Source organism: Phodopus roborovskii, unplaced genomic scaffold (genome assembly GCF_943737965.1).
Source record: "Phodopus roborovskii unplaced genomic scaffold, PHOROB, whole genome shotgun sequence".
Classification (NCBI taxonomy): domain Eukaryota; kingdom Metazoa; phylum Chordata; class Mammalia; order Rodentia; family Cricetidae; genus Phodopus; species Phodopus roborovskii.
In genome coordinates, this window is record NW_026126645.1 from 7,897,362 (window position 1) to 7,910,059 (window position 12,698).

At 52.5% G+C, this 12,698-nt stretch overlaps 1 protein-coding gene across 4 annotated transcripts in view; it reads right to left on the reverse strand.

Annotated features, from left to right (window-relative positions):
- Positions 1 to 1,104: 1,104 nt before the first annotated feature.
- Kazn (kazrin, periplakin interacting protein) overlaps positions 1,105 to 12,698 on the reverse strand; it is a 941,992-nt gene continuing 930,398 nt past the window's right edge. For 2 of the 4 annotated variants that reach the window (XM_051173736.1, XM_051173738.1), the window contains 5 exons: positions 9,381 to 9,612; positions 7,263 to 7,364; positions 6,690 to 6,856; positions 3,210 to 3,327; positions 1,105 to 1,310 (listed from right to left, as the gene is read on the reverse strand). In XM_051173736.1, the coding sequence (XP_051029693.1) occupies positions 1,146 to 1,310; positions 3,210 to 3,327; positions 6,690 to 6,856; positions 7,263 to 7,364; positions 9,381 to 9,612 (784 nt within the window). In that variant the 3' untranslated portion in view covers positions 1,105 to 1,145. The remainder of the gene's footprint in view (positions 1,311 to 3,209; positions 3,328 to 6,689; positions 6,857 to 7,262; positions 7,365 to 9,380; positions 9,613 to 12,698) is intronic. The other 2 variants (XM_051173737.1, XM_051173739.1) reach the window with 2 other exon arrangements.

Consider the following 12,698-nt stretch of genomic DNA (forward strand, 5'->3'; position numbering starts at 1 on the left):
ACCCAGGAGGACTGCAGGCCATGGTGGTGGCTCTCCCAGGCCTTGCTGGGGACTTGGGAAAGTCTCACTATTAAACATTCTGCAACCCCCTCTTGCCCACTGACCCAAGCAAAATGGAGTGAGCTCATACAGTGTCTGCAAATGTTGTGGGTGGAAGTTACTAGGCTCATTCCTCCCCATCCCGTCCCTTCCAGTTGTTTCCTGAGAGGCTCAAAGCTTGTGACAAGTGTTAGCGAATGTTAGTCCCCACAGCTGCCCTGGGAGGAACCGGAAGTATTATAGGTAAGACACTGAGGCACAGAGAGGGAGGAAGCCACACGGTCAAAGAGCCCAGCGACCTTGGATTTGCCCCTCTGTGAGGTCGTGGGTGAGCACACCTGTCTCAAGTGACTTCACAACAGAGGTTTGTTGGGTTAACGACCTGCACCTTTCCATTTTGTGCCCATGCTCGAAACGGCTGTTTGGGACAGAGCTCAGTAAACCCCGCCTCCCCTCACATTCTTGAAGTCACATTCATTCTGGTGACAGGATGTTTGCAGCCCTTGGGGCTGCTGCTGCCAGGCCCCTCTGACCTGCAGAGATCCCCTCCTGCTCCCGACGAGTCCACCTCACGATGTAGTCCCTTAAGCGGAAGGGATGCCCATGCCACTTTGCATCCTTCCAGTGTGAGTGACCAGGTCAAAGTTCATGGTCTCTGCCCAGTGGCTTGAGGGGTGGCATCACCATTTGGCCACTGCTGGCTGGCTTTGCACCTGGTCTTCAATGCCCCCGGCTCTGCCAAGGCTGGCTGGGGCTTTCCTGCTCCTGCCAGCAAGGTAGTCCAGAGACTGACACTCCTCGTCCCCTTCTTGGAAGTTCAGCTAAAGTGCCAGGGGTACCTGGCTTGTTCCTTGAACCACAGCGCTGGGGCCACTTGCCGGGTCATGGCTGGTTGGTGTGTCTTCAGTGCCTGTCCTCAGAGATACAAGACACCTAGATGGGCATTCTCTGTTCTTGGTGCCCACTGGAAGTGGTGGCCATCTCTGGAAAGTCTGTCCTGCATCTTCCCTCAGCCCCAGGTCTCTCTGTACAGTGGGGGGGGGGCAGCACTGGGCCATTGGGCTGCTCTTCTGTCTGCTCTTTCGGAGTCGTATCACATGGCTTTCTTACACATTGGTGACCTCCAGGCTGTTGTAACCCTCCAAGCGGCACTGTTCAGGCCTGCCTTGGAGGTCATCGTCCGCGCAGTCCTCGTTCTCAAGGGAGCCATAGTCATCATGAAAGTCCGGCTCTTTGCTGCTGAAGCCCCTTCCTATCTTCCCCAGGGGCAGCTGAGGAGACAGATACAAACCAGAGGACAGAGGAAGAGAGGTGAGAACCGGGCAGCGTGGCATCTCCAATCTAACTGCTGTGTGACCTTCAGCATCTCCCTAGACCTCTCTGGGCTCTTCCATTATTAGTACCACCCCTACTGCCCAGACACATGGAAGGGATTTGGGGGTGTTTCCATGAGGAATCAATGTCTGAGTTTCCAGCTAGAGAGATTCAAGTTACCAAGGGTGACTTCGGACTCATGGTCCTACAGTCAGTCTCCTGACTTCCTCCTGTTGAGAGCAGGTAGACGGGATGTGTATAAGCGTGAGTGTGAGGTCATAGTGTGTGCTCAACCCAGAGGGAATATTCTAGTGTCACCTGCATGCTCAGCCCAGAGGGGACATTCCACCACCACCTGGTGTGGCCACAAGAATGAGCTTGGGGCTTGCAGGCGGCCTTTAGAGCCACAGCTCTCTATTTCCTGCTGTGGAAACAGAAATGAGTCACTGCTCTTATCTGAGCCTTGATTTTCTCAGCTACAAGATTGGGAAAGTGATAGAGAGGCCTGGGTGGACTGTTGGGAGGAGCAGGCATCTGTAAGGCTCTGGGGGGAGGGGGAGTTGGGTACCCTGCGGGAACTGTCCCTGTCCTCATCCCCCACACCCGCATAGCGGCCTCTTGATGGACCCTCTGGTTCTGAGTTGACTTTAGTCAGTTGTGTTCTCCACTGCCCATCATTCTAGACCAGTGCATCCTTCCCTACTCGACAGTCGCTGTCCTGGGAGGACTTTTCAGACAAGGCTTTCTGATTGCCCTACTGTGTGTCTGCTTAGGCAACACCTGTATATCAGTGCAGGGTATGAAGAGAGAATCTTTTATGTTTTTTTGCATCCGCCAAATTTTCACTGCTTTGGAATGAAGGTACTTGCAACTGAATGCAAGCCCTACAACCTCAACAGGCCACTCACCTTTAATCCCAGCACTTGTGAAGCTGGGACCGGAGGGTGGTGAGTTCTAGGCCCAATTCAGCTAGACAGTGAGATGTGTGTGTCTCAAGAACCAGCAGGGCCAGGCTGGTGAGATGGCTTAGCAGGTAATGGTGTCTGAGTCCAGTCCCTGGCACCCACCGTGGTGGTAGAAAAGAACTGATTCCTGCAAGTTGTCCTCTGACCTCTACAAGCATACTGTGGCATGCACACATGAGCTTCGTGTGTCTGTGCACGAGCACACACGTATAATAGAAATATTTTTAAAAGCAAATAAAACAAAACATGAAAATGAGGAATGCTGGTTGGGGTGTCGTTCAGTGCCAGGGTGCTTGCCTAGCACATACAACGCCCTGGGGGTGACTCCCAGCACCATAAAACCAAAACCACAGCAAAGCGTGGCACGCCCAGGATGAAGTGCCCTCGGGAGCTGGTGGGAACCTGTCCCTGCGCTGCCACTCTTGTGTTCACTGAGGTTCAGGTGCCACCAAGTGAAGGAAGACACGGGTGTGGCAACCACGGTCCAAATCACAACCTGAGTTTCTGTTTGGTCTCTGGGCAGCTGCCCTGCTGGTACACTAGAGGGTCCCTGTTGACCATGGAGTTCAGAATCTAAGTCAGAGGGTTTTCAGAGTCCAGCGCTCCCTGACCCTCCCAGCAGCCAGCTATGTGAGGTGCTCCACACCCCTGGGCCCATTTGCTTCAGGAGGCCAGGATGAGGGGACCCCACAGTCTATAGACACCCTGCCATAGACTCTGCCTTGTATGGACACTTGTCACTGGGCATTGTCTTAAGCAAGGGCCCAGATACTTGGTGGCTCTCCTGTGTGCACCTGTGACCTGAGGCTGCTCCAGGTTCACAGATGACAAAGGAGCCATAGAGACATCCAGGGGAGGATGCCTGGCCCTAAGGACAGAACGACTACTTACCCGGCTGGCTCGGTACTTGCTGCTGCTGCTGCTGCTCTCCTCTTTCCCAGCTCTGGTGACGCTGGAGGCCCTGCCGGGTGGTGTCCCAAAGCGCTCAGGCTCCCGGATGCCTGTGGAGCTGGGACATTTCAAAGGCTGTGCTGTTAGTCAGAGAGTCAACCCGCTGCCACTGTCCCCACACCCACATCCCCACTGCTTAAGAGCACTGGCTGCTGCATCAGAGACAGGACTCGGGTTCCATTGCCAGCACCCTCTTCCTTCTGGCCTTCATGGGCACCAGGCATGCGTGTGGTGCAAACACAGGCAAAACACCGGTACACATAAAAACACAATAAAACTAAAAGGAACAAAAAGGCTGTGGATATAGCTCAGTTATAGAGTGCTTGTCTAGAATATGCAGGGCCCCCAGTTTCAACTCCAGCGCTGGTTAAACATAGACATCAATGCTCCTTTCTCATGTGGTGTGTGTGTGTGTGTGTGTGTGTGTGTGAGAGAGAGAGAGAGAGAGAGAGAGAGAGAGAGAGAGAGAGAGAGAGAGAGAGACTGAGGGACAAATGAAGCAGAAAAGAGACAGCACCTTGCTGATGACATATTCTGATATTACTGTGAAGGAGAGCTGTGTTTACCCAGCCTGGGATGCTGCCCAGGTTGGAGCCTTGATATTGATCTTAATGACTAGGAATGTTTCCCCAGCTGGAACCTTCCCACTCAACTGGCAGCACCACCATCCCCCACCCTGCTTCTCCTCCTCTCTGAAAGCTGAAGGTAGTGACAGAGGAGGGCAGAGGCCAGAGGCCTCCCCTGTGTGGCTCACACACTGAAGAACTGTCCCATTAATATCAACTCTAGGACGCCTCTCAAGCGTCCCACCACGCTCTCTGGTGGAGGGCTCTCTCAGCCACCGAGGTGGTGTCTGAACTCCTTAGAACTCTTGGGGTTCTATGTCCTCTCAGCTGGCTGCGGTCTGTTCCTGGGGTTCATGGCAGGGTCTCAGCAAAGCTTCCTGAACCCCAACTCAGGGACCTTGCCTCCCCCACCAAGTGTGATAGGTGGGGGCAGCACCATGGACAGAGGTGACAGCAGGTTGCTAGACTGAAGGCTGCACTGCCTCCCTGGCCCTGGCCCACCAGCCTCCCAGTCCGGGGCAAGCCCACTTGCTTCCGATCCAGAGGCAGGAACCCCACAGCTTTCATGCAGCACCCAAGGAGTTGATGGCCCAACCAATCACAAGGAACCACCCTCCTGCTCTCCCTCCAGACCTCCTTGGTGCCCACCTGCTAACCCCAGTAGTTCAGAGACACCTGCTACCTCTTTAGCCAAGCTCTAAGCAGTTCCACCAATGTCTCCTGATTCCTGGCCCAAGCTGCCCCTCCAGGGCCCTCAGTATTTTAAGCCTGTTAAAAATTGTCATTAGGGAAAAGGAGGCGATTCTAAGAAGAAGAGCCTTCCGGGCTCAGGAAGAAATTGAAAGTCCGGGGCTTCACAGATGGCTTAGAGTTTAAGAGTATTCATTGCCCTCCCAAAGGGTCCCAGCACCTACATCAGGTGGCTTGCAAGTATGCATAAGTCTAGAATCCTTGTCTGTACTCCTTGGGTACCAGCACGCGCGCGCGCGCACACACACACACACACACACACACACACACACACACACACAAAGTAAATATATATATATATATATATATATATAATATCTAGGTAAGTTTTTAGCAAGTACAGATTGAATTAGTGATCACAACCCTTCCCACAGTGAAAGCCTAAGAAACAGATGGCTTTTGGATGATGAACACCTGCCCTACAGCCCCTCCACAAAAAACAGGAGAGGAGGGAACACCTCCTTCCTCGCCCTGACAGGCCAGGACTTCACTGACACCAAAACCAGATAGAAAGCATGAGAAGCAGGGAGACTTGAGGCCAGGTATGGTGGCATATACCTACAATTCCAGCACTCAGAGAAGCTAGGGCAGCAGGGTGCATGATTCAAGGCCAGCCTGGGCCACGTAGTGAGGCCCTGTCTCAAAGACAGCAGTAACCTGCTCCCCTCAAGTCCCCCCAAAACAAACAAAGCTATCTCTCTCCTGAGAAGCCCACATCCCTGCTTTTCAGTGTGCCATTTATTTATTATTTATTTATATTTTAATGTGTATCGCTGTTTTCCCTGCATGTCTGTGGGAACTTATAGAACTTACAGACAGTTAGCTGTGTGCTGCTAGGTGGCTGCTGGGAATTGAACCCCGGCCCTTGAGAAGAGCAGATAGTGCTCTTAACCACTGAGCCATCTGTTCAGCCCCCCCTTGAGTAGAATGTCTTTTTGCTGTTGTTGTTTTGTTGGGTTTTTCAAGATAGGGTTTCTCTGTATTGCTTGGGAGCCTGTCCTGAGACTTGCTCTAGATCAGGCTGGCCTCAAACTCACAAAGATCCACCTCCCGAGTGCTGGGATTAAAGGCATGCACCACCAACGCCCAGCATGAGTAGTTTGTCTTATTTTCTTCCAAAACTCCTCTCTTTCTCTTAACCTTCCTGCTTAAAAAAAAATTCTTTTAATAAATTCCAACTCTTCTTCAAAGAAAAACAAGCAAATAACAACAAACCCAAGCCCAAACCAAATCAAAACTGTATAGATAGGCAAGTCTTATGGATATTACTGTAAAAATCTCACACCACACCAATGAAATGTACACTCTGAGCAATGAGACCTGTTCCAAGAAGGCAAGGTTGGCTCGAATATGAACAAAAACATAATTCACAGTATCCATATAGCACGAGACTGGGCAGGATATGGCCACTTGCTGCTGGGTGGCCTTGGGAAGCAGTGGCCATTAGAATCAGTTTGTCACCTATGAAGGGATGCTAGGATGAAATACGTCCCCAGTAAGCACTGAACAAATGCTGATCCATGCCCTAGCATGACCCCAGTGGGCCACTTGTAAGGGCAGCGTCCACAGAGAGGGTCTGGGCTGTCTGGGGGTTCATCTTGATCACTCTCTGGGCAAGGGGTTTAGAGTAGGCGGGTGGCCATACTCTGATTCCTTGGATCATAAGCACAGCTTATATGCCAAGTCCAGCCTCTAACCCTTTGTCTCCATGGCCACACCTGGCAGAATGGCCACCGTGTTTTGTGAAATCAGTGCACATTGTCCCCAGCTCAAGCCACAGCTCACTGGGTCTTTCTCACTCACAACTGCTTAATCTCCCTGTTCTAAATGTCCCAGCGGTGCACATTTGACCAGTGTAGCATTCAGGACCCAAAGGCTCCTCTTTTTACCATCTGACCTCAGAGCCTCCGTTCCTGATCAGCTTGGTGCAAGGATGGGTGGCACCCAGCCAAGCAAGGACCAAGGCTGTGACAATACCATGTGCTTCCTCATCCTGTGCTCTGCATCCAACGACCCGCAGCATCCTCAGCCTGCGCCGTGTGGCTCAAGGCCCGTAACCTCACGCCTGCGCCCTACTCCTCGCGCCTGCGCCCTACACACTCACTTGGCTGGATGGAAGACGGTGCTCATCTCCTCTGCCAGGTGTCTCCGGAGAATGTGCTTCCCACTGGGGATGCCTAGGGCAGTGGCCATGGCCTCGGCATTGAACGTGGGCTCCAGAACCAGCACAGCACCATGGACACCGCTGTTGGTCAGGTTGTCGGCATACTCCTGAGGGCAGAAATGTGAGATTGGTAGGTCTTGGGGACCAACTGAGCCCAAGCAGAGATAGGACCCCAACAGCAAGGGTTTCACCCAGGGGGGTCAACTGATTTGAGAGTGAAGGGGACCTGTTCCTCATCCTCAGAGCTGTAAACATAGGAGTCTTGTGTCATTGACACTGGCTGAACCCTGGTAGGAGCCATAGATGTTTATGGAAAAAATATTGCTAGGAATTGCCCCAGTAATGACAGGGGTCCTACTGTGGCAGTGAGGGATCCTCCTCCAGTGACAGAAAGTGTGTGAACTTGTCGGGCTGGGTGATGGTGCTCCCTACCTTACATCAAATAGGACATTGGTTTGCATGTGATTTGCATAGGTTAGAGAACCAGCCCCATCCGCCACCATGGCCCCTTACCTTCAGGTCGATATCACGCACCCACTTGAGCACCCGCTGGTTGGTCCAGACCACTGGGTCTGTGTTCTGTGTTTCACAGCGGGCTCGGCGCTCCTGGAGGACCTGGGAGATGGGGAACAGAGTCAGTTGAGAGGATGAGGAACACAAGGAGGGCACATGCAGAAGGACGTTCCCTGATGTTAGCAGGGACTTCTGAGTGCTAGTGTGATGAGAGCTGCCCACAGCTGCCTGAACCACACCATCTGTGTTGTGAGAAACAGAAGGAACCATCTCCTAGGCTTCAGGGGATCAGGTGTATGGGCTGGATAGAGACCCACTCTCTGTCTACTCAGTGTCCCCTTGGCCTGTGGCATTACTGCCCCAGTGATGGGAACGGGCTCAGTAGATATTTGTGGAGACCCTGCCTATGGTAGGAGGTTCTTGGGGTCTGTGTGCCCTGTTTTAAAATACCATCTTTGGGGTCCTAGGGATCAGTCAGCTTGCTCCCCTTTCACAGGTTGCTCCAGGGGGCTGATTCCCAGGCCAAGAGCCCCAGAGGCATTCCCTCCGAAGTGGTTTGAATGAGGGTGGCCCCCATAGGCTCATATATTTGAATCTTTGATTCCCACTTGGTGGAACTGTTAAGGAAGGACTAGGAGTTGTGATCTTATTGGAGAAGGTGGGCAGGTTTCAAAAGCCTATGCCATTCCCAGTCTCCCTCTCTCTGCCTCTGCTTGTGTGTCAGATGTAAGTAAGCTCTGCGCTACTGCACTGGCACAGTGCCTGTGCGCTTTCTGCCATGATGGCAATGGACTCATGCTTGGAAGCTGTAAGCAAGCCCCAATTAAATGCTGTCTTTTATAAGTTGCCTCCATGACAGGGTCTCTTCACAGCAATAGAACAGTGATTAAGGCATCCTCTCTAGGGCTTCCAGGCAATGTCCCCTCCTCTTTCCCCATTGCAACCTGCTCCATGTATTCTGTCAGGACACCCCATGTCCGCCCTCTTCATCACACTGGGGCTCCTAGAGGCCAAGGCCTGCCCCATCCCATCCTCTCCTTCTGCCCAGTCATGCAGTAGGTGACAGAGCCACAAGGCTGACAGCCTTCTCTGTGTTCCTCTCTCAACACTGAGCTGCTAATGCTCTGCCATGGCTCTAGAAAAACGTCAACCATAAGGACCTGGCCCTGAGGACCAGCCTCTCAGGGACCTTCTTCAGGGGTAGGGGACTGAGTCTGGGGCCCTGTGCTCTCTGGCTTAGCAGAGTTCAGAATCAAGGGGCATCGGAACAGCCAGGGCTCCGGTTACATCCCGCATCCCAAGGCCACTGCCCACCCATTCTCATTCTGGTTTACTGCTGCTGCAGCGCTGGACTCTGGGACTTGGTCCCCATGGCTTTTTCAGCTACATTTTCTTCCTTAATTGTCAGCTGCTGCTCTCTGCAACAACTCTTTGTTTAGCTCCATGGCCTCGGGAACTCTCCTTGATCCCCAAGAAGGTGTTTCTCAGCTTTCGGAGAGCCCTGGCTGTCCTCTCCTGTGTTGCCACCATGGACCTCAGTGATTCTCTCTGATGAGCAATGAATTCTCTGAGGCTGAGGGTTCCCTAGGTCCCCTGAGCTGATCATAGGCTCTAGTCTACTCAAGTAAGAAGTAGCTAGAAGAGGGAGAGAGGGAGGGATAGTTGGATGAAGGAATGGGTGAATGAATGGATGGATGGGTGAATGAATGAATGGGTGAACAAATGAATGGATGAATGGATGGATGGGTGAATGGATGTGTATATATGGGTGGGTGGATGGATGGGGGTTAGTGGAATAGAAAGTGGGTGGGTGGATAGATGGGGAATAGATTGACTGTGGGTAGGTATATGGGTGGGTGGGTGAAGGGTTGGATGGATGTACAGTAGGTAGGTGGATAGATGGGGTAGATGGGCAATAGGTGGATAGGTGGATGGAGAGGTGGGTGGGTAAACAGATGAGTGGATAGATGGGTAGATGTGTGAGTGGGTCGATAGATTGATGGATGAATAAGTGGATGGATCAGTGGGTGGGTGGGTGGGTAGATGTCTGGACAGGAATTAGATGTGGAGAAGCATTGTGGGAGAGTCCTTCCCTGCACCTCCCCTTATAGTCCTTACCTCCCTGCTGAAGTTCACTTGGTACAGTAGCTCGATCCCCAGCAAGATGCTAACTTGATGGAACTTCTTGGAGACATTCAGGTGTTTCTCCAGGTCCCGCTTCATCAGGGAGTTCAGCATCCTCCCATCGACCAGATGGTTCTGGAAGGCCTGGGAATACTGGGACAGGCCGATGTCATTCAGCCAGGCCTTGGCCACCCAGTGATGGTCCAGGTCGGCAGCTTTGGACAGGCTGAGAAGGAGACACAGCCAGAGAGAGGAAGGAGTGGGAAAGTGTCAGACAGGGGCAGGTGGAAATGGGACCAGAGATGGGTAGAGAGGTCAAAAGGCGGGGCAAGGAGTAGACAAGAAAGCCAGCGACCAATGGGGAAAGGGATGGAGAAGAAAGAGATAGAGGGGAAGAAAAGAATGGGACGATCAGAGATGTGGAGAGAGAGACAGAGACAGAGACTCAGACACATACAGAGAGACTAAGATAGGCAGAGAGAGACTGAGGCAGAAACAGACAGGCAGATACACGAACTGACACACAGAAAGACTCGGGAAGAGGTGGGTGTGGCGGGAGGAAGGCAGAGAGACAGACAGAACTAAAGAACAGCAGAGGATCACAGGGACAAAATGAACATCCCTGGACCACACTCAGACTAAAACTGAAAAGTGTGTCAGGAGAAGGGTTACCCACAGCAGGCGTGCCTCTGCGGGGCCCTCCTGGCCTTGACCCATCCTATTTCCCTAGGGCTCTCCAGAGCCCAGGACACCTCAAAGCCCCAGGCTGACCATCCTCCTCCCCTGTCCATTTGTCTGCTGTCATCTGGTCACTTTTCCTGTTTGGAGGAGGATGAGAAGCCTTCATGGATCCGCCCGTAGTGTCCCGAGTCTTCTGTCCCAAACCGGGGCTGTGGCTTAGCCCTTCCCTCGTGCTCATCTTTGGGTCAGAGAAACCCAGATGGCCCTTAGGCTGCTCTTGCTACCTTGCTGCCACACTTCGGACTTTTGTGCAGGACAGAACCTCAAGAACATGCACATTGTAAGTGTTCCAAAAGGCTTTAAAATATTTATTCAGTTTTGATGCGTATGTGCGGGCGTGCCTGTGTGAGTTCATGCACACCATGTGTGTGCAGGTGTCCTTGGAGGCCAGAGGGTGTCTGGTTACCTGGTATTGGAGGTACTGGTTATGAGCCACCTGGGGTGCATTCTGCAAAAAGGCTCTGTTGATGGGTGAGGATACACCTGGCTAAGGTGATTCCTAGCTGTGATTCCTTCAACTGCCACATGGTGGCAGCCTCATAGAAGGAATTAGGTCCTCTTAACATGGTGCAGAGGGAACCTGAAAAATGACCTAGTGACGGCTGATGGGAGCACAACATTGTCTAGGCAGGAGTGGGGTGGAGGTGGGGGTGGGGATGGAGTGGGGGGGGTGGGGGGGCAAACATGAAGGGAGCATTCCGTAAAAGGGAACACAATTAGCTTACAAAGGGATGCTGCCCTTCTCTTTGGGGCAGCTGGAGATAGCTAGCATGCCCCATTTGTTCCTATTTTAGATGCTTTCCTGACTTCCATCATCCCAACACCTGCTGAGCATCTTCTGAGCCCACACCCAAGGTGCTGACAGGGCTTCCCCCTCCTTCCTCCAGGGGCCATCTCTCTATCTAAGGTTGTCCATTCCTTCAAAATCCTGCTGTCCTGGTTATTGCCCTCAAAGCACTCAACACAGTATGCATTTAATTATAAAGGTATTTATCCACTAGTTTATTGTCCCTCACCCCTAACTTAGCATACAGAGGAGGTGTCAGGACCAAGGACATATTCACCGGTACAATCGGTGTGGGGCTGATGAACAAACACTCACTACTTGCTGGCAGAATGTCTCATGAGTTCCTGGCTCCCTCTCCTTCTCTGGGCCCCAACCTCCTGGAACTGCTTCCCTGTTTCCCTAAGACAAGGACATTGTCCTCTGTCTGTCTCCAGGCCTACTTCCCACCATCCCCTCTCTATCATCCCCTACAGACTCCCCAATTCCTTTCAGGGACTCTCCCAGGACCAGGGTCCTTTCTCTTGCCTAAGGTCCCAGGTCCCCATACATGTACCTGGCATGTTGAGTTTAACTACAGCTTGTAGGCCAACTCCCTCACTAGATTGTCCTGGCCAGGACCAGGCCAGCTCACTCGGCCCACCCAATGGAGTGAATGCTGCCTGGTGTGTTTCATAATCAACTGCATGGAAAACAGATCAGGGCTAGGGGAGGACTGGGCTCCACTCTGCCCTGATGAAGCTCCTGAACCAGAACATTCCAGCCCAAGATAATCTTCCTTCTGGGACTGTCACAGAGGGCCCTCGCCCAGCCCCAGCCCTCATGGTCATCCTGGGTCTGAATTGGATGTGCCCGTCAGGGTTGTCACTCACGGGGAGGAGAGAGTGCCCCCTCCTGAAGTCAATGGCACCCACTGTTGGGGGTGGTGGCCAGCTGACTTCCTCGGCAGTGGCTCACTTGTAACAAGTGTCCCTCTGTCAGCTCCCAAAGAACATGTGTCTGACCTTCAAAATGCCTTTGCATTGAAGCTTCATTGCCCTTGCCCAACTGCTACTCAGAGCTGACATAGGAACTCAAGTCTGGCTTCAAAAGGAATCCAGTCACTTCCATTAACAGTTGCCTGTACCTCTTCCTCAGGTGGAGCTAGGCCAGAGCCCGAGGTGGGAGGACAGGCATGTCACGTAGAGACCATCCGGGTCACACATCAGAGACTGATGTGGGAGACTGTTCTCAATTCCAGGACTCAGTTTCCTCTTTAAACAAAACAAAAAGCCAGCCGCACGCAGTGCTCGGAGTGGTGGGGACTGACGGAGTTGGAGAATGGAAATCTCTAAGCCCAGTGCTATAGCTAACAGAAGGAGATGACGCTGGCATCATCTAATACCCTGGCACCATGGGCAGGAGGAAAGACAGTGCATTACAGCCAGCTCTGCGGGGGTGTGGCTCTTTGCCTGCTCTCTGTCTGCACGTGGTTCTTCATCTCTAAGACGGAGACAATGTGTCTGAGGAATGAGTGGAATGGGTGAGTGGAATTGTGTTCCATAAAGAAATAGGTGAAAGTTCGGCAAAGGGGGTTGTTGGGCCCAGAGGGGCCAAGTCCATTATCACAGCTGAAAGCGTTCCAGACAGCCCACCTTGGGGCTCTGACCCCAGAGTCTGCAGGCTTTTAGAAGTTCCATGACCAAGTCAGAGGGCTTAAGTTGCAAAGCTATGTAGTCTTGGAGTTCGTCTGGGGAAGACATTGAAGCCTCTACTGGATTCCTAAAAGGGTCCAACCCTTAACTTCT